General features: G+C 51.4%; 1 protein-coding gene across 1 annotated transcript in view; it reads right to left on the bottom strand.

Moving 5' to 3' along the window:
• LOC136591700 (hydroperoxide isomerase ALOXE3-like) overlaps positions 1-17,596 on the bottom strand; it is a 29,832-nt gene extending 12,236 nt beyond the window's left edge. Inside the window, exons 1-5 of the mRNA XM_066588544.1 lie at positions 17,510-17,596; positions 6,865-7,043; positions 5,757-5,961; positions 5,209-5,290; positions 4,990-5,109 (exon numbers count right to left, since the gene is read on the bottom strand). Coding sequence (XP_066444641.1) covers positions 4,990-5,109; positions 5,209-5,290; positions 5,757-5,961; positions 6,865-7,002 — 545 coding nt within the window. The 5' untranslated portion in view covers positions 7,003-7,043; positions 17,510-17,596. The remainder of the gene's footprint in view (positions 1-4,989; positions 5,110-5,208; positions 5,291-5,756; positions 5,962-6,864; positions 7,044-17,509) is intronic.
• Positions 17,597-25,143: the final 7,547 nt, after the last annotated feature.

Raw genomic sequence — 25,143 nt, 5'->3', positions numbered from 1 at the left:
GAAAGTGATCAAAATGCTGCAGGCATCACCAAATGGGAATAAAAAGTGCAACTCATCCTGCAAAATGAAAACCCTTCAGGCCCATTTAGACACAACGATTATCGCTTAATAGATGGCTTTTGAGTGATAATCGTTGTGTCATTTACAGAACAAGATGATCGCTCAAACGTGAGGCTGCTTGTCTTCTGCACCCAGATGTTCTCTGCTCGGAGCGCCTGGCTGTTATACAGGGGTGTCCCCGCTTGTCTTCTGCATCTAGGTGTTCTCTGGTCGGAGCGCCCGGCTGTTATACAGGGGTGTCCCTGCTTGTCTTCTGCATCCGGCTGTTCTCTGCTTGGAGCGCCCAGCTGTTATACAGGGGTGTCCCTGCTTGTCTTCTGCATCCGGCTGTTCTCTGCTCGGAGCGCCCGGCTGTTATACAGGGGTGTCCCCGCTTGTCTTCTGCATCCAGCTGTTCCCCACTCCGAGTGCCCGGCTGTTATACAGGGGTGTCCCCGCTTGTCTTCTACATCCGGCTGTTCTCTGCTCGGAGCGCCCGGCTGTTATACAGGGGTGTCCCTGCTTGTCTTCTGCATCCGGCTGTTCTCTGCTCGGAGCGCCCGGCTGTTATACAGGGGTGTCCCTGCTTGTCTTCTGCACCCATATGTTCTCTGCTCGGAGCGCCCGGCTGTTATACAGGGGTGTCCCCGCTTGTCTTCTGCATCCAGCTGTTCTCTGCTCGGAGCGCCCGGCTGTTATACAGGGGTGTCCCCGCTTGTCTTCTGCATCCAGCTGTTCTCTGCTCGGAGCGCCCGGCTGTTATACAGGGGTGTCCCCGCTTGTCTCCTGCATCCAGCTGTTCCCCGCTCCAAGCACCTGGCTGTTATACAGGGATGTCCCCGCTTGTCTCCTGCATCCAGCTGTTCCCCGATCCGAGCGCTCGGCTGTTATACAGGGGTGTCCCCGCTTGTCTTCTGCACCCATATGTTCTCTGCTCGGAGCGCCCCCGGCTGTTATACAAGGGTGTCCCCGCTTGTCTTCTGCATCCAGCTGTTCTTTGCTCGGAGCGCCCGGCTGTTATACAGGGGTGTCCCCGCTTGTCTTCTCCATCCGGCTGTTCCCCGCTCCGAGCGCCCGTCTGTTATACAGGGGTGTCCCTGCTTGTCTTCTGCACCCATATGTTCTCTGCTCGGAGCGCCTGGCTGTTATACAAGGGTGTCCCCGCTTGTCTTCTGCATCCAGCTGTTCTCTGCTCGGAGCGCCCGGCTGTTATACAGGGGTGTCAACGCTTGTCTCCTGCATCCAGCTGTTCCCCGCTCCAAGCACCTGGCTGTTATACAGGGGTGTCCCTGCTTGTCTTCTCCATCCAGCTGTTCCCTGCTCCGAGCGCCCGTCTGTTATACAGGGGTGTCCCCGCTTGTCTCCTGCTTCAAGCTGTTCCCCGATCCGAGCGCTCGGCTGTTATACAGGGGTGTCCCCGCTTGTCTTCTGCATCCAGCTGTTCTCTGCTGGGAGCGCCCGGCTGTTATACAGGGGTGTCCCCACTTGTCTTCTGCATCCAGCTGTTCTCTGCTCCGACCGCCCGGCTGTCATACAGGGGTGTCCCCGCTTGTCTTCTGCATCCAGCTGTTCTCTGTTCGGAGCGCCTGGCTGTTATACAGGGGTGTCCCCACTTGTCTTCTGCATCCAGCTGTTCTCTGCTCCGACCACCCGGCTGTTATACAGGGGTGTCCCCGCTTGTCTTCTGCATCCGGCTGTTCCCCGCTCCAAGCACCTGGCTATTATACAGTGGTGTCCCCGCTTGTCTTCTGCATCCGGCTGTTCTATGCTCCGAGCGCCCGTCTGTTATACAGGGGTGTCCCTGCTTGTCTTCTGCATCCAGCTGTTCTTTGCTCCGACCACCCGTCTGTTATACAGGGGTGTCCCCGCTTGTCTTCTCCATCCGGCTGTTCCCCGCTCCGAGCGCCCGTCTGTTATACAGGGGTGTCCCTGCTTGTCTTCTGCACCCATATGTTCTCTGCTTGGAGTGCCCGGCTGTTATACAGGGGTGTCCCCGCTTGTCTTCTCCATCCGGCTCTTCCCCGCTCCAAGCACCTGGCTGTTATACAGGGGTGTCCCCGCTTGTCTTCTCCACCCGGCTCTTCCCCGCTCCGAGCGCCCGTCTGTTATACAGGGGTGTCCCCGCTTGTCTTCTGCACCCATATGTTCTCTGCTCGGAGCGCCTGGCTGTTATACAGGGGTGTCCCGCTTGTCTTCTGCATCCAGCTGTTCCCCGCTCCGAGCGCCCGGCTGTTATACAGGGGTGTCCCTGCTCGTCTTCTGCATCCAGCTGTTCTTTGCTCGGAGCGCCCGGCTGTTATACAGGGGTTTCCCCGCTTGTCTTCTGCACCCATATGTTCTCTGCTCGGAGCGCCTGGCTGTTATACAGGGGTGTCCCCGCTTGTCTTCTGCATCCAGCTGTTCCCCACTCCGAGTGCCCGGCTGTTATACAGGGGTGTCCCCGCTTGTCTTCTGCATCCGGCTGTTCTTTGCCTCGAGCGCCCGGCTGTTATACAGGGGTGTCCCCGCTTGTCTTCTGCACCCAGCTGTTCTCTGCTCGGAGCGCCCGACTGTTATACAGGGGTGTCCCTGCTTGTCTTCTGCATCCAGCTGTTCTCTGCTCTGTCATACAGCTGAGCGCTCCGAGCAGGGAATGCAGAAGACAGCTGGCCCACTGTGTTCTTCGCCATAAAAATGAAATCCAAAAGACAAATGGCAGAATTTATTTTTTTCCCCAATCTCCCTACTAATTTTTTTTTACTAAAGTTCTGCAATACATTATATATACCCAAAAGTGATGCTATCAAAAAATACAACTTGTCGCACAAAAATCAAGCCCTCATGCGGCCGTGTCAGTGGAAAAATGAAAAAGTTATTGGTCTTGGAACACGACTGGAAAATTAGTTGAAAATAAATGATTGGGCCATTTAAAAAACCTGCCCTGGTGGGTCTGACAGGGGGGTAAGAAACTCGCCACTGAAGGGGTTAAGAGTATAAAGTGAGGAGTGGCACATTCTTCAGAGGGACACTGGTACATGCAGTCAGAGTAGAATCTACAGATTTTATTCCTCAGTTCCTCTGAAGTAATACCGGTACTAAGTTACCTCGGGCGAAGCTGGGTAGATTATATATATTTATATTATAGCAGGATGCTTTCCATTGAAGTGAATGTGCTGAACTGCTGTCCCACAACCAGCCAGCGGACAGGTGTAGCACCGATGAGAGAAAGCAGCCATGTTTTATAGTGGCCCCTCAGAGATGCATGCTATATGTAGTCTGTATTGTCTTGTATATTGTCTGTGAATCTGGTATGATTCAGCAACATGTGTATTGACATTTGCAGGAATGGAAGGGTTAGGCCGCCTGTCTACGGGCGTTGCTTTTTAACGCAAGTGGATTTTCGCCGCGATTTTTATACGTGAGCGGGGAAAAAATTGCAGTGGATTTGCGCTCGTGATTATCGGGCTGTGCTTTTCATAGTTATCCCATGGAAAGAGTTTCATGCATTACCCACGTGCGGATTAACACAATGAAGAATCACCCCTGGACAAGGAGGCCTTAATGCCTGCAAATGAGTTGTCTGTCTGGAAATGTATCGTTTTGTGTTGTGAGTTTGTGGTCACCTGACCATGCTTTATATTAATGTTTGCAGAATGGGAGTGCAAGAGAGTCTAATCTGAGAAAGTCTAAGGGAGGGAGTGGAGAAATCTGAGTTAGTCCAAGTTAGTTCAGCCAGTAAGAGAGTCGAGTCTGGAATTCTGCAGAGGAGGACACGAACAAGTCTGCCATGTCCTAGGAGAAAATCTGCCTGGCCTGACTGAGACCCAGAATGGAGGAGGCCGAGTGGATGGCCTAGTGGCTGCTTTGGGACTACTATCCTCAGGAGTTCACAGCCTAGAGAGAAAGAAAGGAATAAGAGAAGTTGCCAGCCAACCCAGAATGCAACGGGACTTGTGAGTGTGTACCGGTAGCATATTTTGTATTTCAGCCACACTTCAGTAGCAGTGAGCGATTCCAGCGACCTGATTGGTTGTTGGGTACACACCCCCCTTTGGAGATGTGCACGAGTGGGCGGCCCGTTAAATAAGCAGCAGCACGGCCGTAGAAGGGTCGGCAACTAACCCTAACCCCTAACCCCAACCCTAAACCTAACCCCCCGTGGGTCTCGTGAAGTAGCACTCGTGCAGATCTCCAAAGAGGGGTGTGTACCCAACAACCACTGAGGTCGCTGGAATCGCTCACCGCTACCGAAGTGCGGCTGAAATACAATATACGCGTACCGGTAGAGAGCTGAAGAGAAGGAAGTGTGTTACCAGGACCCACAGATAACTGGGACTGTGGTTTCTCCTGCCTACCTGTGAATCCTCCCTGTCACACTGCATACCAATTTGCTGCTTCTACTGTTGCTGGATGTAAAGTGTTTTGGACTGTTTTACTAAGTTTGTTCAGTAAACGAGTTTTGCCGTCTGTTTCCGGCTCTGCTCCTTAAAAGTTATCCCTGTGAGTGGATTGTTATATTTGTAACATTGTCTGTATTCACCACAGCAGATGGAACGGTGGAGTCACGAGACAAAAGGACCTAGGGTAAACCGGTTAGGTTATCCCCTATTTAATAGCCTGCCCTCAGCCCCTTGGCCATGTCCCTGGTTACCCTCCGGGTGAGAGACGGTAAAGCCCTGTAACAGGACCCAAAATCTACCCTGCTGTTTCCTAGCTGGGGCTCGCTCCTCGGATGCCGCATTTTCCTAATTCTGGCTGTATAATACTGCATTAAAAACTACATCTTTATCGAAAAGCCACCTGAAATGAGCACCCAACAGCATCATAGATCAGTGACACATACAGATTTGGCACTCTTTTGGACTGATAGAAGCTTCCACAGCCCTCCATATGTTAACACACTGGCCACAAGGGGGCACTTTACAAAGTTTCTGATTCATCTGGTATAATTGGAGTTTAGTAAACACTCACGCCAGAATCTTGGTGAGCTTGAAGCTGCCGCGCTTTATGTCGGAGTACCGTTCATTGATGGGAAGATCAGTGCTGTCTGCATCAATGCAGTATGGGGCCCGTGGAGCGTACATCTTCCATCTGCAAAACAGTCACCAGAATTAGATGGTAATGGAGGACATGTGCCTAGGGTACCCCAAAATCTATAGCACGTGCTCATATCGGTCAGGGAACGCTCACTTGTAAACTTCTCTACTCTTCTCCAGCTCCGTCAGCCGATACGCTCTGTGGGCATTGCTAGATCTCAGGGATAATACATGGCCTGAAAGAAGAACAGGTTACATTGACTGTTCACTAGAGGTCAGAATACGATGGCAGATTCTAATATCATTTCTTAAAGGATAGTCTACTTTAGATAACCACTTTCCATGTGCCCCATCAAAACATCTTGGGTAAATGAGAGGAGGGGGTCCTCAATTTTACCAGCTGGAGACCCGGTGTGGGGCCCATGGAGCCAAATTTTATGGTCATGTCCTGACCAATAAACTGATCTGGAGATAGGCTGCTGACCATATTTGAGTCAGCAAGGTTCTTTATGCTTATAAATAAGCCTCAGTCTTAATTTCCATTTCCTTCTGGATCAACACAGCAGAATGACAAGTGACTGGATGGCCAGGAGTCATCAGCCTGACTATAGACCACCATGATATGTTCTCTTGGTGGAGCCGCATGTTATAGAAGGTTTTCCCTCCATGTCTGGGTCATCCCCCCTGCTCAGGATTACTCACCTCTCCCTTCAGGGATCAGCACACTGGTGTCCCCGGAGACCCACTGGTACACGGGGAACTTGTGAAGCTTCCCAAAGGGGTCGATGACCTTGACATACTGGCAGTACCAGGCATCGTGGACCGGGAACAGGTAAGTCTCCTTGAAGAGTCGCACCGACAGGAGCTCGCCAATATCCTCCTTGATGTTCAGCTCATAGTCACACACCTGTAGAGGCAGAAGGAACATGAACCCCCTTATTACAGCAGACAGCCCTGTTTTACTGGCTGCAGAGGACTGGTGGAATATAGGGAGATTAGCTTGGGAGACGCACACTTGTTTGGCTCGGGCTGCAAAATATTTGGGCCCTCTGGATGAGAGTGATCATATGGAGAACCACCATTATGAACAGCCACAAATACAACAGACTGAGCCACAAGAATATGTGAAGAGAGAAGATCCTGCGCCCTCATGTCACCTATACTTACCTGGAAGATGAGGCAGCACATCGTAGTCACCATGTGTGGATTCAGATGTTCCCAACATTGATGGAATGATCCAGAGGTGAATGTAATGACTCCCTCAGAGCTCCTCCCATATGTAAGATAAATCTGGACTCATGGTGCAAGTTTGCCATAGTCTAGACACCCCAGTAATACCATGCCCACCCCTCATCTATTGTCACCTCTAGGGGGATCTATTCTCAGCTCTTTAGTTCTTTCCAGTTTCATCTCCTATATTTTAGACAAAAAATTAAGGTTACATGGAATCCAGGGTGTTATGGATGGATATCTGGAGCTCCTCGGGCCGAAGTCTGCTCCCTGGAAGGTCAGTCGATCATATCTAGATAAACGTAGAGCCCCAGACATCCCCTGGTTAGACATGACTGCTTAGGCAGAACCCTAGTGCTGCAGGACACCACTAGACCCACCGACACATGGCTGTGGTTTCTCTTCCACCAAGTGGTTTATGTTGCCAGGACCCTACAAACCCAAGTAGATTCTGGGGTTCACTGGGAATGAGGGGTGAATAGTAAAGAGTAAATCATGTTTGCTGAGGATGGGATAGACTGAGCGCCCACTCAAGGACCACACACAGCTGAGGCTGGCCCCTAACTCCAAGACCACTCACCGTTCCAGGTATCCACAGGTGGGACAGCTCCTGCTTAGCACTTTCTCCTTTCAATCCCACAAGACTGATGGAGATGGCATCAATGGTCCCAGCAGAGAGGTAATTTCCCGTGGCGACTGTCACCTTGTAGACCCTCATGTCTTCAGAAGACGCTTCGTACTGGATCAGCTCTGCTCTTTCTGGTACATAGATTATACAAGTGATTAGAGGGGCTCTTGGTGACTCACAACCTTATATAAGAAGTCACTAAAGAAGCTACATAGAAGGATAAACAATGCCTCTGCAGCACCCCCTACTGGAAGGCAGAACTCCTGAAAGTCAAAGTCAGACCTTTCAACAAGTCTTATAATAATGACTCATGTAGTTACCCAGAGGTTCCTGTATGGCAGTCATAATGTTAATATTGTGTTTCCTCTAAAATAAGACACTGTCTTATATTAATTTTTGCCCCAAAAGAGGTACAGTGTCTTATTTTCAGGGGGTGGCCGGGACAGGGGTAGGCGTCTAGCTGCAGGGTCGGAACAGGGTTAGGCATCTAGCTGCAGCGCCAGGAGAGGGTTAGGCATCTAGCTGCAGGGAGAGGGGTAAGTGTCGAGCTGCAGGGCTGGGAGAAGGGTAGGCGCCGTGCGTCAATCTGCAGGGCTGGGAGAGGGCTAAGCGTTCTGTCATTAGAGAAAATATTATAATTATAATCAAAAATAACACTTCTCCATTTGTCCCCAGTCAGTTTTCCTACTGCATCTTCTCCTGGCTCCTGCAGTCCCTCGGGTCACCTCACCTCCAGCCTGCCGAATCCTCTTCTTCCAGCGATGTTACATACATTCGGGGTATTCTGCTTCCTGCAGGTCAGTGTACCTGGTCACTAGTGCCTAGCGGGAATAGTATATGGACTTTCGCAGCAAGACACTGTACATGCGCAGTCCCAACGATAGCCAGGCATAGGATTTGGTATTCCCCTCACTAGTGACCAGGTACACCGACCTAGAGGAAGGATAATGCTGCAACATATGCAACGTCACAGGAAGAAAAAGGATCCTGCCAGCTAGAGGCGACGTGACCAGGGGGACTGGAGGAGCATAGAGAAGATCGGTGAGGGGAAGATGTGGTAAGAAGGCTGATGGGGGAGGAGGAATAGTCAAATATTGATTTTTTTTCTAATGACAGAACCCCTTTAAGGCACTGGCGACACAACAAGCCCACACCAATTCATTTAGCCAGAAAACCGTTAACAATCCAGCCTGCAGCTCGAACTATCCTTGTAGGCCTAGTAGCCACCACCGTGACCAGGCGAGAGTTGCCACCACCCACTAGCGCTACTTCCCATTAACTCCTGTTCGCTGCACTAGGTATATGAGCCAGAGCCAGCATCTTCTGCGGAGGGAAAAGATCCCCAAGCACAGACAGCTGTTTTGGGGTGATTGCCCCTCATCAGTGTGCAGTAGTTTGCTGGCTGGGTAAGAGGCCTGTGACGTGGGTCAGAAGGGGTGAAGTGTCTCCTTAGGGAGAGCGCCTGGAAGCTGTGAGGAGACATAAGGCCATGCATGCTCCTCTGGGGAATTTATGTAAGTGTGAAATGCCGTTTTCCAATAGGTGGCGCTGTAGAGGTATTGTTTCATCTTCCTTATTTGCCTCTGAGAATATGAAACAATACAAGAAAGATGGAGCACTACCTCTGCAGCGCCACGTATTGGATGGCAACATTCCCACAAATCAATGTCAGACCCTTTATAACAATGATTGGAATTAGGAAACGAAGCCAGAAAACCACACACAAACTGCTGTCCAGGGGTTTTTGCCCCTCAGTGTGTAGTAGATTTCTGGCCTGTAACGTGGGTCAAGAGGGGTGTTGTCTTTCCTTAAGGAGAGCTCCCAAAAAGTGTGTGGAGACACCTAGTCTCCACACATTTACTTTTCTGGTGTCTTTTCACACCCCTTCTGGGTGCTTTCCTTGGGGGGAGAGAGAGACAATGCCGCACCTGACCCACTCATACCCTAGGGGTCTCCACACAGTTTTTGGGTGCTCTCGTTAAGGAGATATGATACCCCTCTTGACCCATCTTCCCAGCGGCGCATGCATGGTCTTACAAGTCTCCTCGTACCTATGTGCTCTGAGGAGAAACTATAACCTTCCTAAGGAAGCCACAGAAGAACTGCAGCATTACAAGGACTCCAAGACCAGTCATATTTAGCGGACTGTCATATGAACTCTAGGGCCAGATAATTGGCGCCTATGTTCTCCAGCTCATTTATTCCACCATTAATACCTCCCACTGCGTCCCACGCAGGAGCAGAGATCTACATCTTAGGGCTCATTCACACGCGTGGAGGTGCGCTCTGTATTATGCACGCAGCATGGAGTGCTGAATCCACTTTGGAGCATGCAGACCTGCATTTGTGACGAGTACATGTACATACCAGGCCATTGAACATTGAAGTGAGTGGGCCTGCGCAGACACGCACGATACATATGTATTTGCACAGAAATATACAAACTGTAAGGCTTTTTTTGCCCAGCGATTGCAAACAAAGAAAAAAATTGCAAGAAGGCCCAAGATATACAGAATTCACAGACCAAGGTTAAATACGCTGCGTGAATGAGCCCTAATTGTAAGTAGAGCGACACAAATTATATACAAAGCATTGTGACTGCAGGAGGTGAATAAAGGGATAAGCCGGCCCGCCCACCACATTATAACATCCAGAGCTTCTATGCATCACACTATGGAGGAAAGATGGAAAATAAAGTTGTAACTACAGCAAAATAATAGTTCAGGCAGATCTGGAAATGATGAGAGTTGTGGTGATTAAATGAACGGACTTATCGCCTAAGACTAGAGATAAGCGAGCGTACTCGGAAAAGCACTACTCGCTCGAGTAATTTGCTTTATCCGAGTATCGCTGTGCTCGGGTCTGAAGATTCGGGTGCCGGCACGGAGCGGGGAGCTGCAGGGGAGAGTGGGGAGGAACGGAGGTAAGATCTTTCTCTCCCTCTCTCCCGCCCGCTCTCCCCTGCTCCCCGCTGCGACTCACCTGTCAGCCGCAGCGGCACCCGAATCTTCAGACCCGAGCACAGCGATACTCGGATAAAGCACATTACTCGAGCGAGTAGTGCTTTTCCGAGTACGCTCGCTCATCTCTACCTAAGACACTAAAAGTGGTTCCCCTCTCAACTCCCGTTCCTGCAGCTCGTCGCCTACCCCTGTCCCGGCCCTGCGGCTCAACACCTACCCTTGTCCAGGCCTTGCGGCTCAACGCCTACCCTTGTCCAGGCCCTGCGGCTCACCGCCTACCCCGGTCCGGGCCAAGCAGCTCAATGCCTACTCTTATCCCAACGCCTACACCTCCCCCGGACCTGCAACTCGACACCTACCCCTCTCCCTGCAGCTCGATGCCTACTGCTCCTGGCCCTGCAGCTAGACGCTAACCGCTTTCCTGGCCCCGCAGCTGGATGCCCACCCCTCCCTTGGCCCTGCAGCTAGACGCTTACCCCTCCCCCGACCCTGCAGCTAGACGCCTACCCCTCCCCTGGCCCTGCAGCTAGATGCCTTCCCTCTCGCAGCCCGACGCAAAGTGCCTACCCTTCTCCCGGACCTGCAGCTCAACACCTACCCCTCTCCCTGCAGCTTGAAGCCTACTCCTCTCCCGGCCCTATAGCTATATGCCCGACACCAACCTCTCTCCCAGCCCTGCAGCTAGACGCGTACCACTCTCTTAGCTAGACGCCCAGCGCCTACCACTCCCCTGGCCCTGCAGCTAGACACCCAGCACTTACCTCTCTCCTGGACCTGCAGCTAGACACCCAGCACTTACCTCTTTCCCGACCCTGCAGCTAGACGCCCGGCACTTGTCCCTCTCCCAGCCCTGCAGGTAGACGCCTTGCACTTACCTCTCTCTCGACCCTGCAGTTAGACACCCAGCACTTACCACTTTCCCAGCTCTGCAGCTAGACGCCCTGCACTTACCTTTCTCCTGACCCTGCAGGTAGACACCCAGCACTTACCTCTCTCCTGGACCTGCAGCTAGACACCCAGCACTTACCACTTTCCCAGCTCTGCAGCTAGACGCCCTGCACTTACCTCTCTCCCGACCCTGCAGGTAGCCACCCTTCACTTACCTCTCTCCCAACCCTACAGCTAGTGTTAGCAGTGTTGCACAATTTTTTTTTTTTCAAAATCGGCTGTGCAGAGCATTGCGCCCTGCAGTAATACTACAGGGACAGAAGTGGTGGTTAGGCAGGGAGAGTGTTAGGAGTGAGTGTAGGCTTCAAGAACCCCAACGGTCCTTCTTAGGGCCACATTTAACCGTGTGCAGTACTGTGCAGGCTGCTGTTAGCAGTGTTGCATTTATTTTTTTTTTTCAAAATCGGCTGTGCAGAGCATTGCGCCCTGCAGTAATACTACAGGGAGAGAATTGTGTAGGCAGGGCCAGAAGACATATATTATTGATTGAATATAGTCAGTGGGCCTTTTCTTTAAAAAAAAAAAAAAGGGAAAAATTCTATTTGGCCTGCCTCTGTCAGTCCTCAGCGTTCTGTGCATGTGTGTGGTGGGTGGAGATAGTAAAAAAATCATACGCAGCCAGCTACGTTTAGCAGCAGTGTTGCGCCAATTTATTTCCTGCCTTCCTGGGAAAAATCACCGCTCTGCTGCACTTCATATAACTGCATTTCTGTGGAACAGATTTCTTATCTGATTGAATATAGTCAGTGGGCCTTTTCTTTAAAAAAAAAAGGGAAAAATTCTATGTGCCCTGCCTCTGTCAGTCCTCAGCGTTCTGTGTACGTGTGTGGTGGGTGGAGATAGTAAAAAAATCATACGCAGCCAGCTACGTTTAACAGCAGTCTTGCGCCAATTTATTTCCTGCCTGCCTGGGGAAAATCACTGCTCTGCTGCACTTCATATAACTGCATTTCTGTGGAACAGATTTCTTATCTGATTGAATATAGTCAGTGGGCCGGCCTTCCCTTTAAAATAAAAGGGAAAAATTCTATTTGTCCTGCAGGCTTGCGCCAATTTATTTCCTGCCTGGGAAATCACTGGTAATACAGCATGCTGAGGGGTAGGGGTAGGCCTAGAGGACGTGGACGTGGCCGAGGACGCGTAGGCCCAAGTGAGGGTTTGGGCACAGGCCGAGCTCCTGATCCAGGTGTATCGCAGTCGACTGCTGCGCGATTAGGAGAGAGGCACGTTTCTGGCGTTCCCACATTCATCGCCCAATTAATGGGTCCACGAGGGAGACCTTTATTAGAAAATGAGCAGTGTGAGCAGGTCCTGTCGTGGATGGCAGAAAGTGCTTCGAGCAAGCTATCATCCACCCACAGTTCTGCGCCGTCCAGTGCTGCAAATCCGAATCCTCTGTCTGCTGCTCCTCCTTCCTCCCAGCCTCCTCACTCCACTACAATGACACATGCTCAGGAGCAGGAAGACTCCCAAGAACTGTTCTCGGGCCCCTGCTCAGATTGGGCAGCAGTGGTTCCTCTCCCACCAGAGGAGTTTATCGTCACTGATGCCCAACCATTGGAAAGTTCCCGGGGTCCGGGGGATGAGGCTGGGGACTTCCGGCAACTGTCTCAAGACCTTTCAGTGGGTGAGGAGGACGATGACGATGAGACACAGTTGTCTTGCAGTGAGGTAGTAGTAAGGGCAGTAAGTGCGAGGGAGGAGCGCACAGAGGATTCGGAGGAAGAGCAGCAGGACGATGAGGTGACTGACCCCACCTGGTGTGCAACGCCTACTCAGGACAGGTCTTCAGAGGGGGAGGCAAGGGCAGCAGCAGGGCAGGTTGCAAGAGGCAGTGCGGTGTCCAGGGGTAGAGGCAGGGCCAGACCGAATAATCCACCAAGTGTTTCCCAAAGCGCACCCTCGCGCCATGCCACCCTGCAGAGGCCGAGGTGCTCTAAGGTCTGGCAGTTTTTCACTGAGACGCCTGACGACCGACGAACAGTGGTGTGCAACCTTTGTCGCGCCAAGATCAGCCGGGGAGCCACCACCAACAGCCTCACCACCACCAGCATGCGCAGACATATGATGGCCAAGCACCCCACGAGGTGGGACGAAGGCCGTTCACCGCCTCCGGTTTGCACCGCTGCCTCTCCCCCTGTGCCCCAACCTGCCACTGAGATCCAACCCCCCTCTCAGGACACAGGCACTACCGTCTCCTGGCCTGCACCCACACCCTCACCTCCGGCCCCATCCAGCAATGTCTCGCATCGCACCGTCCAGCCGTCGCTAGCGCAAGTGTTTGAGCGCAAGCGCAAGTACGCCGCCACGCACCCGCACGCTCAAGCGTTAACCGTCCACATAGCGAAATTTATCAGCCTTGAGATGCTGCCGTATAGGGTTGTGGAAACGGAGTCCTTCAAAAGTATGATGGCGGCTGCGGCCCTGCGCTACTCGGTTCCCAGTCGCCACTACTTTTCCCGATGTGCCGTCCCAGCCCTGCACGACCACGTCTCCCGCAACATTGTACGCGCCCTCACCAATGCGGTTAGTGGCAAGGTCCACTTAACAACGGACACGTGGACAAGCACAGGCGGGCAGGGCCACTACATCTCCCTGACGGCACATTGGGTGAATTTAGTGGAGGCTGGGACAGAGTCAGAGCCTGGGACCGCTCACGTCCTACCCAGCCCCAGAATTGCGGGCCCCAGCTCGGTGGTGGTATGTTCGGCGGTGTATGCTTCCTCCACTAAAGCACCCTCCTCCTCCTCCTCCTCAACCTCTGTCTCGCAATCTAGATGTGTCAGCAGCAGCAGGACGTCGCCAGCAGTCGGTGTCGCGCGGCGTGGCAGCACAGCGGTGGGCAAGCGTCAGCAGGCCGTGCTGAAACTACTCAGCTTAGGAGAGAAGAGGCACACGGCCCACGAACTGCTGCGGGGTCTGACAGAGCAGACCGACCGTTAGCTTGCGCCGCTGAGCCTCCAACCGGGCATGGTCGTGTGTGACAACGGGCGTAACCTGGTGGCGGCTCTGCAGCTCGGCAGCCTCACGCACGTGCCATGCCTGGCCCACGTCTTTAATTTGGTGGTTCAGCGCTTTCTGAAAAGCTACCCACGCTTGTCAGACCTGCTCGTAAAGGTGCGCCGGCTCTGCGCACATTTCTGCAAGTCCCACACGGACGCTGCCACCCTGCGGACCCTGCAACATCGGTTTAATCTGCCAGTGCACCGACTGCTGTGTGACGTGCCCACACGGTGGAACTCTACGCTCCACATGTTGGCCAGGCTCTATGAGCAGCGTAGAGCTATAGTGGAATACCAACTCCAACATGGGCGGCGCAGTGGGAGTCAGCCTCCTCAATTATTTTCAGAAGAGTGGGCCTGGTTGGCAGACATCTGCCAGGTCCTTGGAAAGTTTGAGGAGTCTACCCAGGTGGTGAGCGGCGATGCTGCAATCATTAGCGTCACCATTCCTCTGCTATGCCTCTTGAGAAGTTCCCTGCAAAGCATAAAGGCAAATGCTTTGCGCTCAGAAACGGAGGCGGGGGAAGACAGTATGTCGCTGGATAGTCAGAGCACCCTCCTGTCTATATCTCAGCGCGTTGAGGAGGAGGAAGAGGAGCATGAGGAGGATGAGGAGGAGGGGGAAGAGACAGCTTGGCCCACTGCTGACGGTACCCATGCTGCTTGCCTGTCATCCTTTCAGCGTGTATGGCCTGAGGAGGAGGAGGCGGAGGAGGAGGAGGAGGAGGAGGATCCTGAAAGTGATCTTCCTAGTGAAGACAGCCATGTGTTGCGTACAGGTACCCTGGCACACATGGCTGACTTCATGTTAGGATGCCTTTCTCGTGACCCTCGCGTTGCACGCATTCTGGCCACTACGGATTACTGGGTGTACACACTGCTCGACCCACGGTATAAGGAGAACCTTTCCACTCTCATTCCCGAAGAGGAAAGGGGTTCGAGAGTGTTGCTATACCACAGGACCCTGGCGGACAAGCTGATGGTAAAATTCCCCTCCGACAGCGCTAGTGGCAGAAGGCGCAGTTCCGAGGGCCAGGTAGCAGGGGAGGTGCGGAGATCCAGCAGCATGTTCAGCACAGACAGTGCAACACTCTTTAAGGCCCTGGACAGCTTTATGGCTCCCCACCAAGACTGTGTCACCGCTCCCCAGTCAAGGCTGAGTCGGCGGGAGCACTGTAAAAGGATGGTGAGGGAGTACATAGCCGATCGCACGACCGTCCTCCGTGACGCCTCTGCCCCCTACAACTACTGGGTGTCGAAGCTGGACACGTGGCCTGAACTCGCGCTGTATGCCCTGGAGGTGCTTGCTTGTCCTGCGGCTAGCGTCCTGTCAGAGAGGGTATTTAGTGCGGCTGGGGGGATCATCACAGATAAGCGTACACGCCTGTCCACCGACAGTGCCGACAGGCTTACACTCATCAAGATGAACAAAGCCTGGATTTCCCCAGACTTCTCTTCTCCACCAGCGGACAACCGACAGTGCCGACAGGCTTACACTAATCAAGATGAACAAAACCTGGATTTCCCCAGAGTTCTCTTCTCCACCAGCGGACAGCAGCGATACCTAAGCAATACGTAGGCTGCACCCGCGGATGGAAGCATCGTTCTGTATCACCATCCAAAACGGGGACCTTTTAGCTTCATCAATCTGTGTCTAATATTCCTCCTCCTCCTATACTGCTGCTTCGGAATTGTTACTGGGGCTTGTCTTGAGTGCTACTATTACTGAAATGGAACTAAGACTGCGCTCCTCCTATACTGCTGCTTCGGAATTGTTACTGGGGCTTGTCTTGAGTGCTACTATTACTGAAATGGAACTAAGACTGCGCTCCTCCTATACTGCTGCTTTGGAATTGTTACTGGGGCCTGTCTTGAGTGCTACTATTACTGAAATGGAACTAAGACTGCGCTCCTCCTATACTGCTGCTTCGGAATTGTTACTGGGGCTTGTCTTGAGTGCTACTATTACTGAAATGGAACTAAGACTGCGCTCCCTCTATACTGCTGCTAGTGATATGTTAGTGGGGCCTGTCCCTAATGCTACCGCTGAAATATTACTAATTCTGGGCTCTACCTATACCGCTGCTAATGCTATGTCACTGGGGTGTGGAAACAGAGGCTTCACAAAGACATGATGGCGGCGAGGCCATTTCCCACCAACGCTGTTACTGTTAAGGTGCATATAACCACGGACACGTGGAGAGGACACATAGTGCCTCCAAAACATCCCCCTCCTCCTCCAACAATGAAAACATTCTTGGCAAATACCTTTGCATTGGTCCGTCTGGTGGCAGTCCAAGAATTTCACCTTTAACGACACTACAAGAGAGCACCACCACCATCCCCCCGCCACGGACCACTTAATCATGGCCACATTCCGAAAACCAACTACATAAAACCGCGCTACTAGGTCCACAGTCACCACCACATTACCACCAACGAGGTTACTGTTAAGGTACATATTACCAGTCTGACTGGGGCATGCAGTGTGGGCCGAAGCTCACCTGTATTGTATCTGACGTTAGCTCTGCTGAGTAGGGCACTGCAATGGGATATATTTATGTACCACCGGTGGGTTCCAGGGAGCCACCCATGCTGTAGGTGCACACGGAGTTTAACCTACATGTGTCCACTTCTAAAGAACCCCAGTCTGACTGGGGCATGCAGTGTGGGCCGAAGCCCACCTGTATTAAGCACGACATTACTACCTCAGCTGTGTTGGGCAATGCAATGGGATATATTTATGTACCGCCGCTGGGTTCCAGGGAGCCACCCATGCAGTGGGTGCACACGGAATTCCCATTGCGGAGTTGTACCTGCCTGTGACTATTTATAAAAAACCGCGGTCTGACTGGGGCGTGCAGACACCTTGACAGAATGAATAGTGTGTGGCACACAGGTTCCCCATTGCTATGCCCACGTGTAGAGCTCCAGATGGAGGTGGCACAGGATTGGATTTCTCATTGCTTCTGTACAGTATTGTAGACTATCGGCCCGCTCCTTTTATGGGGGGGTCGCTGCCTAGCCATGCCAACCCTCTGCAGTGTGTGCCTGCGGTTCCTCTGGCAGACGCACTTATAAATAGACATGAGGGTGGTGTGGCATGAGGCCAGCGTGTGGCATGAGGGCAGCTGAAGGCTGGGCAGGGACAGTTTGGTGTGCGCTGTGGACACTGGGTCGTGGGGGGGGGGGTTTGGGCAGCATGTAACCCAGGAGAAGTGGCAGCAGAGTGTCATGCAGGCAGTGATTGTGCTTTGTTGGAGGTAGTGGGATGCTTAGCTAAGGTATGCATTGCTAATGAGGGCTTTTCAGAAGTAAAAGTTTTTGGGAGGGGGGGGGGCACTCTTGCCGGTATTGTGGCTTAATAGTGGGACCTGTGAACTTGAGATGCAGCCCAACATGTAGCCCCTCGCCTGCCCTATCCGTTTCTGTGTCGTTCCCATCACTTTCTTGAATTGCCCAGATTTTCACACAAGGAAACCTTAGCGAGCATCGGCGATATACAAAAATGCTCGGGTCGCCCATTGACTTCAATGGGGTTCGTTACTCGAAACGAACCCTCGAGCATCGCAGAAATTTCGTCCCGAGTAACGAGCACCCGAGCATTTTGGTGCTCGCTCATCTCTATTAGACACCCAGCACTTACCTCTCTCCCAACCCTACAGTTAGACACCCAGCACTTACCTCTCTCCAGACCCTGCACAGTGCTCTCCGCTCTGCCTGGTTGCAGCTGTATTCCTTACTAAGTAAACACAGCCTTGAAAAGGTGAGATGAAAGGAGTGACATGAGATGTGGGCCGCCTCTTCCCCCCTAAGAGGGTGTCCACAACTTGTCTGAGTTATTTTAGAATAACCCCTTAGTGACTGGCCTGCTTTGGGTTTTAACCCCTTGAGGATGCAGCCAGTTGGCACTGAAGGTCCTGGAGATTTGTGGGATTTCTTCATAACTTCACCAGTTTTCCATCTGCATCCCCGTATGACGGCGCTCTTATTGCGCAGCGCGCTGTATTCTCTATTGGTACCATTTTGCGGTGCATATAATATATTGCATGGAGGGACGCCGAAAAATCACATCAATCCTTAATTCAGCACCTTTTTACATCATTCAGCATGCGCTGTAAGGCCTCGCTCACACCGGCGTATTTGCGCTCTGTATTCCACGCCAATTTGTTACAAACCCCGCTGATTTACATTGGGGTATCGAGGCGCACAGATTTATGTGTGTGAGAAAGATTGAGCCCAAATCACGTTACGGACCAAGAAGGCAGGGGGATCAGGTAAATACACGGGGAATACGCGGGATGCACGGGAATGTGCCGCGTATTTACACATTAAATTAGTGGGGCCTTCGGCTGCCTGTCCCCGGGTGTAGCGGTATCCTGCGATGGATCTCCGCCGCGGGATACTGTCACCCAGGAGCAGGAGCCGGCAGACAGATCTCCGCGGTCAGCCCATCTGTCAGGACCGCGGAGAATCGCGGCAAATCGCAGCAAGCGGCGACTGGAGAATCGCAATGCTTCTCTGCTCGTGGACAGGGGGGGAGCGCTCTCCATAGCAATGCTATGGAGAGCTTTTACTGCATTCCGCGCGAGTGGGATATCGCCACGGGGAACGCAATGAAAAACTCACCCGCGGACAGGAGGCCTTCTTGCGTTTTTTTTTTGTATAAAAATTGCAATAACTAGATGCGCAAAAAAAAAAACAATATGCAGGGAATCCGCATATTTGGTCCGTGACGGTGAATGAGCCCTAAATGACAGGATACCTTTTTTCCACGGGTCGGTATAATTACAACGTCACCAACAATATACATTTTTTTAGGCTTTTTGACTTTTCACAATAAAAACCACCTCTCTGCAGTCAGATTTCTCCGTGGGCGGAGCTGCAGGAGGCTTGTTTTTGGCAACCTGTAGTTTTTGGGATGATACAACACTTTTATTACTTTTATGCTGTTTTGTTCTTTTTCTTTACATTTTTTACAGTCCAGAATAAAAAACACTTTGAATTTATTCTGCGGATCTTTTCCTTTTTACACAAATGCTCTTCGGCTGCAGTGGAGGGTCCCTGCGGTCACCCTGGGGCGCCTGCGCTGAGGTTTGGGACCCCTCAGACTCCACACTTCCTTTATTTCCCTTCTTTATAAAAAGTGCGCAAAACATGGTTTTATTTTAACTTGAATTTTTTGTCACCATTTTTTATTTTGGACTCATTTTCATGATGTAATGGAAACTATTCGATTGTGGGGCATTATAATTGTTATATGGATTTAAAACTGCGCAATGACAAACACCATGGAATATACCAGGAGACACTACTTCACAAACTAGGGACATATGTCTAGATGAGATAAGAATATCAAGGAGCTTCCACATGTTGGCTCAAGAGGCCCTACCAGAGAATATCAAGATACTAAGGGGGGGAGGGGGGGGGGGGGTTGACGCCTCACACTAAGGATAGAGAATAAAGTAGTTCATGAACTGGATATATGTGAGTATATATATGTATGTGTGTATGTATATATATGTAGGTGTACATGTATGTGTGTGTGCCTATATGTATATAGATATATGTATATAAGGGATATTTGAAATATTACGCCACAGAATCACCCTGCACAGATCGCGTAACCGTATTCTTAGCTAAGGCATATGGTGAGATAAGATAAGAACTTCGAGCTACTTGGGCCCCTCAGCACTCCGTCAGGAGGTTATTCACTGCTGACTTGGAAGATTCTGGAAGGTATGCAAATGAAGAATCAGAATGTATCCAGTGAATGCCATGAAATGTCTGAGAAGTAACCAATCAGAGTTCGGATTGAGAACTGTCTAATGAACTATATTTCTTGGATTAATGAGATGTAGCCAATGGACACGAAGAAGGGTTAAACTGACCTATGAAGATGTTGGATTGGAAACTAACCAATAAACTGCATAGTTAATTGTCCAATGATGCTGCGACACCCCAATGAAACGGGTCTATAAATAAAGATGGCCGACATCGATTGGCTGGGAATTCTTTGATGGATCCATAACTGTGTGGCTCTGTCATTTAATTCCTCTGTCATATGACGTACTGAACTCTAGGTGTGAGCAGCCCTACTGCACTGGTCACCTAGACTTCAGTCGCAGGGTACACTCTGCTGTCCCTCCGCAGGCTATCGCCCTAACATGGGTCATATGACGTCATTCACAAGGTACACTCTGCTGTCCCTCCGCAGGCTATCGCCCTAACATGGGTCATATGACGTCATTCACAACGTACACTCTGCTGTCCCTCAGCAGGCTATTACCCTAACATGGGTCATATGACGTCATTCACAGGGTACACTCTGCTGTCCCTCAGCAGGTTATCGCCCTAACATGGGTCATATGACGTCATTCACAAGGTACACTCTGCTGTCCCTCCGCAGGCTATCGCCCTAACATGGGTCATATGACGTCATTCACAAGGTACACTCTGCTGTCCCTCCGCAGGCTATCGCCCTAACATGGGTCATATGACGTCATTCACAGGGTACACTCTGCTGTCCATCAGCAGGCTATCGCCCTAACATGGGTCATATGACGTCATTCACAAGGTACACTCTGCTGTCCATCAGCAGGCTATCGCCCTAACATGGGTCATATGACGTCATTCACAAGGTACACTCTGCTGTCCCTCCGCAGGCTATCGCCCTAACATGGGTCATATGACGTCATTCACAAGGTACACTCTGCTGTTTCTCAGCAGGCTATCACCCTAACATGGGTCATATGACATCAGTCACAAAGTACACTCTGCTGACCCTCACCAGGCTATCACCCTAACATGGGTCATATGACGTCATTCACAAGGTACACTCTGCTGTCCCTCCACAGGCTATCGCCCTAACATGGGTCATGTAACATCATTCACAAGGTACACTCTGCTGTCCCTCCGCAGGCTATCGCCCTAACATGGGTCATATGACGTCATTCACAAGGTACACTCTGCAGTCCCTCATCAGGCTATCGCCCTAACATGGGTCATATGTCGTCTTTCACAAGGTACACTCTGCTGTCCCTCATCAGGCTATCGCCCTAACATGGGTCATATGTCGTCTTTCACAAGGTACACTCTGCTGTCCCTCATCAGGCTATCGCCCTAACATGGGTCATATGACGTCATTCACAAGGTACACTCTGCTGCCCCTCAGCAGGCTATCGCCCTAACATGGGTCATATGACGTCATTCACAAGGTACACTCTGCAGTCCCTCAGCAGGCTATCGCCCTAACATGGGTCATATAACATCATTCACAGGGTACACTCTGCTGTCCCTCAGCAGGCTATCGCCCTAACATGGGTCATATGACGTCATTCACAGGGTACACTCTGCTGTCCCTCCGCAGGCTATCGCCCTAACATGGGTCATATGATGTCATTCACAAGGTACACTCTGCTGTCCCTCAGTATGCTATCGCCCTAACATGGGTCATATGACGTCATTCACAAGGTACACTCTTCTGTCCCTCCGCCGGCTATCGCCCTAACATGGGTCATATGACGTCATTCACAAGGTTCACTCTGCTGTCCCTCAGCAGGCTATCGCCCTAACATGGGTCATATGACGTCATTCACAAGGTACACTCTGCTGTCCCTCCGCAGGCTATCACCCTAACATGGGTCATATGATGTCATTCACAAGGTACACTCTGCTGTCCCTCAGCAGGCTATCGCCCTAACATGGGTCATATGACGTCATTCACACGGTACACTCTGCTGTCCCTCAGCAGGCTATCGCCCTAACATGGGTCATATGACGTCATTCACAAGGTACACTCTGCTGTCCCTCAGCAGGCTATTGCCCTAACATGGGTCATATGATATCAGTCACAAGGTACACTCTGCTGTCCCTCAGCAGGCTATCGCCCTAACATGGGTCATATGACGTCATTCACAAGGTACACTCTGCTGTCCCTCAGCAGGCTATCGCCCTAACATGGGTCATATGACGTCATTCACAAGGTACACTCTGCTGTCCCTCAGCAGGCTATCGCCGTAACATGGGTCATATGACGTCATTCACACGGTACACTCTGCTGTCCCTCAGCAGGCTATCGCCCTAACATGGGTCATGTGATGTCATTCACAAGGTACACTCTGCAGTCCCTCAGCAGGCTATCGCCCTAACATGGGTCATATGACGTCATTCACACGGTACACTCTGCTGTCCCTCAGCAGGCTATCGCCCTAACATGGGTCATATGACGTCATTCACACGGTACACTCTGCTGTCCCTCAGCAGGCTATCGCCCTAACATGGGTCATATGACATCAGTCACAGGGTACACTCTGCTGTCCATCAGCAGGCTATCGCCCTAACATTGGTCATATGACGTCATTCACAAGGTACACTCTGCTGTCCCTCAGCAGGCTATCGCCCTAACATGGGTCATATGATGTCATTCACAAGGTATACTCTGCTGTCCCTCATCTGGTTATCGCCCTAACATGGGTCATATGTCATTCACAAGGTACACTCTGCTGTCCCTCCGCAGGCTATCGCCCTAACATGGGTCATATGACGTCATTCACAAGGTACACTCTGCTGTCCCCCATCATGCCATCGCCCTAACATGGGTCATATGACGTCATTCACACGGTACACTCTGCTGTCCCTCAGCAGGCTATCGCCCTAACATGGGTCATATGACGTCATTCACAAGGTACACTCTGCTGTCCCTCAGCAGGCTATCGCCCTAACATGGGTCATATGACGTCATTCACAAGGTACACTCTGCTGTCCCTCAGCAGGCTATCGCCGTAACATGGGTCATATGACGTCATTGACAGGGTACACTCTGCTGTCCCCCAGCAGGCTATCGCCCTAACATGGGTCATATGACGTCATTCACAGGGTACACTCTGCTGTCCCTCCTCAGGCTATGGCCCTAACATGGGTCATATGACGTCATTCACAGGGTACACTCTGCTGTCCCTCCTCAGGCTATGGCCCTAACATGGGTCATATGATGTCATTCACAAGGTACACTCTGCTGTCCCTCAGCAGGCTATCGCCGTAACATGGGTCATATGACGTCATTCACAAGGTACACTCTGCTGTCCCTCATCAGCCTATCGCCCTAACATGGGTCATATGACGTCATTCACAAGGTACACTCTGCTGTCCCTCAGCAGGCTATCGCCCTAACATGGGTCATATGACGTCATTCACAAGGTACACTCTGCTGTCCCTCATCAGGCTATCACCCTAACATGGGTCATATGACGTCATTCACAAGGTATACTCTGCTGTCCCTCCTCAGGCTATCGCCCTAACATGGGTCATATGACGTCATTCACAAGGTACACTCTGCTGTCCCTCAGCAGGCTATCGTCCTAACATGGGTCATATGACGTCATTCACAAGGTACACTCTGCTGTCCCTCAGCAGGCTATCGCCCTAACATGGGTCATATGATGTCATTCACACGGTACACTTTGCTGTCCCTCAGCAGGCTATCGTCCTAACATGGGTCATATGACGTCATTCACAAGGTACACTCTGCTGTCCCTCAGCAGGCTATCGCCCTAACATGGGTCATATGACGTCATTCACAAGGTACACTCTGCTGTCCCTCAGCAGGCTATCACCCTAACATGGGTCATATGATGTCATTCACAAGCTACACTCTGCTGTCCCTGCGCAGGCTATCGCCCTAACATGGGTCATATAACGTCATTCACAGGGTACACTCTGCTGTCCCTCATCAGCCTGTCGCCCTAACATGGGTCATATGACGTCATTCACAAGGTACACTCTGCTGTCCCTCAGCAGGCTATCACCCTAACATGGGTCATATGACGTCATTCACAAGGTACACTCTGCTGTCCCTCAGCAGGCTATCGCCCTAACATGGGTCATATGACGTCATTCACAAGGTACACTCTGCTGTCCATCAGCAGGCTATCGCCCTAACATGGGTCATATAACATCATTCACAAGGTACACTCTGCTGTCCCTCAGCAGGCTATCGCCCTAACATGTGTCATATGTCGTCATTCACAAGGTACACTCTGCTGTCCCTCAGCAGGCTATCGCCGTAACATGGGTCATATGACGTCATTCACACGGTACACTCTGCTGTCCCTCAGCAGGCTATCGCCCTAACATGGGTCATATGACGTCATTCACAGGGTACACTCTGCTGTCCCTCAGCAGGCTATCGCCCTAACATGGGTCATATGACATCAGTCACAGGGTACACTCTGCTGTCCATCAGCAGGCTATCGCCCTAAAATGGGTCATATGTCATTCACAAGGTACACTCTGCTGTCACTCCGCAGGCTATCGCCCTAACATGGGTCATATGACGTCATTCACAAGGTACACTCTGCTGTCCCTCCGCAGGCTATCGCCCTAACATGGGTCATATGATGTCATTCACAAGGTACACTCTGCTGTCCCTCAGCAGGCTATCGCCCTAACATGGGTCATATGAGGTCATTCACAAGGTACACTCTGCTGTCCCTCAGCAGGCTATCGCCCTAACATGGGTCATATGACGTCATTCACAAGGTATTCTCTGCTGTCCCTCATTAGGCTATCGCCCAATCATGGGTCATATGTCGTCATTCACAAGGTACACTCTGCTGTCCTTCAGCAGGCTATCGCCCTAACATGGGTCATATGACGTCATTCACAAGGTACACTCTGCTGTCCCTCAGCAGGCTATCGCCCTAACATGGGTCATATGACGTCATTCACAAGGTACACTCTGCTGTCCCTCATTAGGCTATCGCCCTAACATGGGTCATATGTCGTCATTCACAAGGTACACTCTGCTGTCCCTCAGCTGGCTATCGCCCTAACATGGGTCATATGACGTCATTCACAAGGTACACTCTGCTGTCCCTCATCAGGCTATCGTCCTAACATGGGTCATATGTCGTCATTCACAAGGTACACTCTGCTGTCCCTCAGCTGGCTATCGCCCTAACATGGGTCATATGGCGTCATTCACAAGGTTTACTCTGCTGTCCCTCATTAGGCTATCGCCCTAACATGGGTCATATGTCGTCATTCACAAGGTACACTCTGCTGTCCCCCAGCAGGCTATCGCCCTAACATGGGTCATATGACATCATTCACAAGGTACATTCTGCTGTCCCTCCTCAGGCTATCGCCCTAACATGGGTCATATGACGTCATTCACAAGGTACACTCTGCTGTCCCTCAGCAGGCTATCACCCTAACATGGGTCATATGACGTCATTCACAAGGTACACTCTGCTGTCCCTCAGCAGGCTATCACCCTAACATGGGTCATGTGACGTCATTCACAGGGTACACTCTGC

The sequence above is a fragment of the Eleutherodactylus coqui genome, chromosome 1, assembly GCF_035609145.1.
Source record: "Eleutherodactylus coqui strain aEleCoq1 chromosome 1, aEleCoq1.hap1, whole genome shotgun sequence".
Taxonomy (NCBI): Eukaryota; Metazoa; Chordata; class Amphibia; order Anura; family Eleutherodactylidae; genus Eleutherodactylus; species Eleutherodactylus coqui.
Note: the sequence above shows the minus strand (reverse complement) of the source record. Positions and strands in the feature narration are given on the sequence as shown.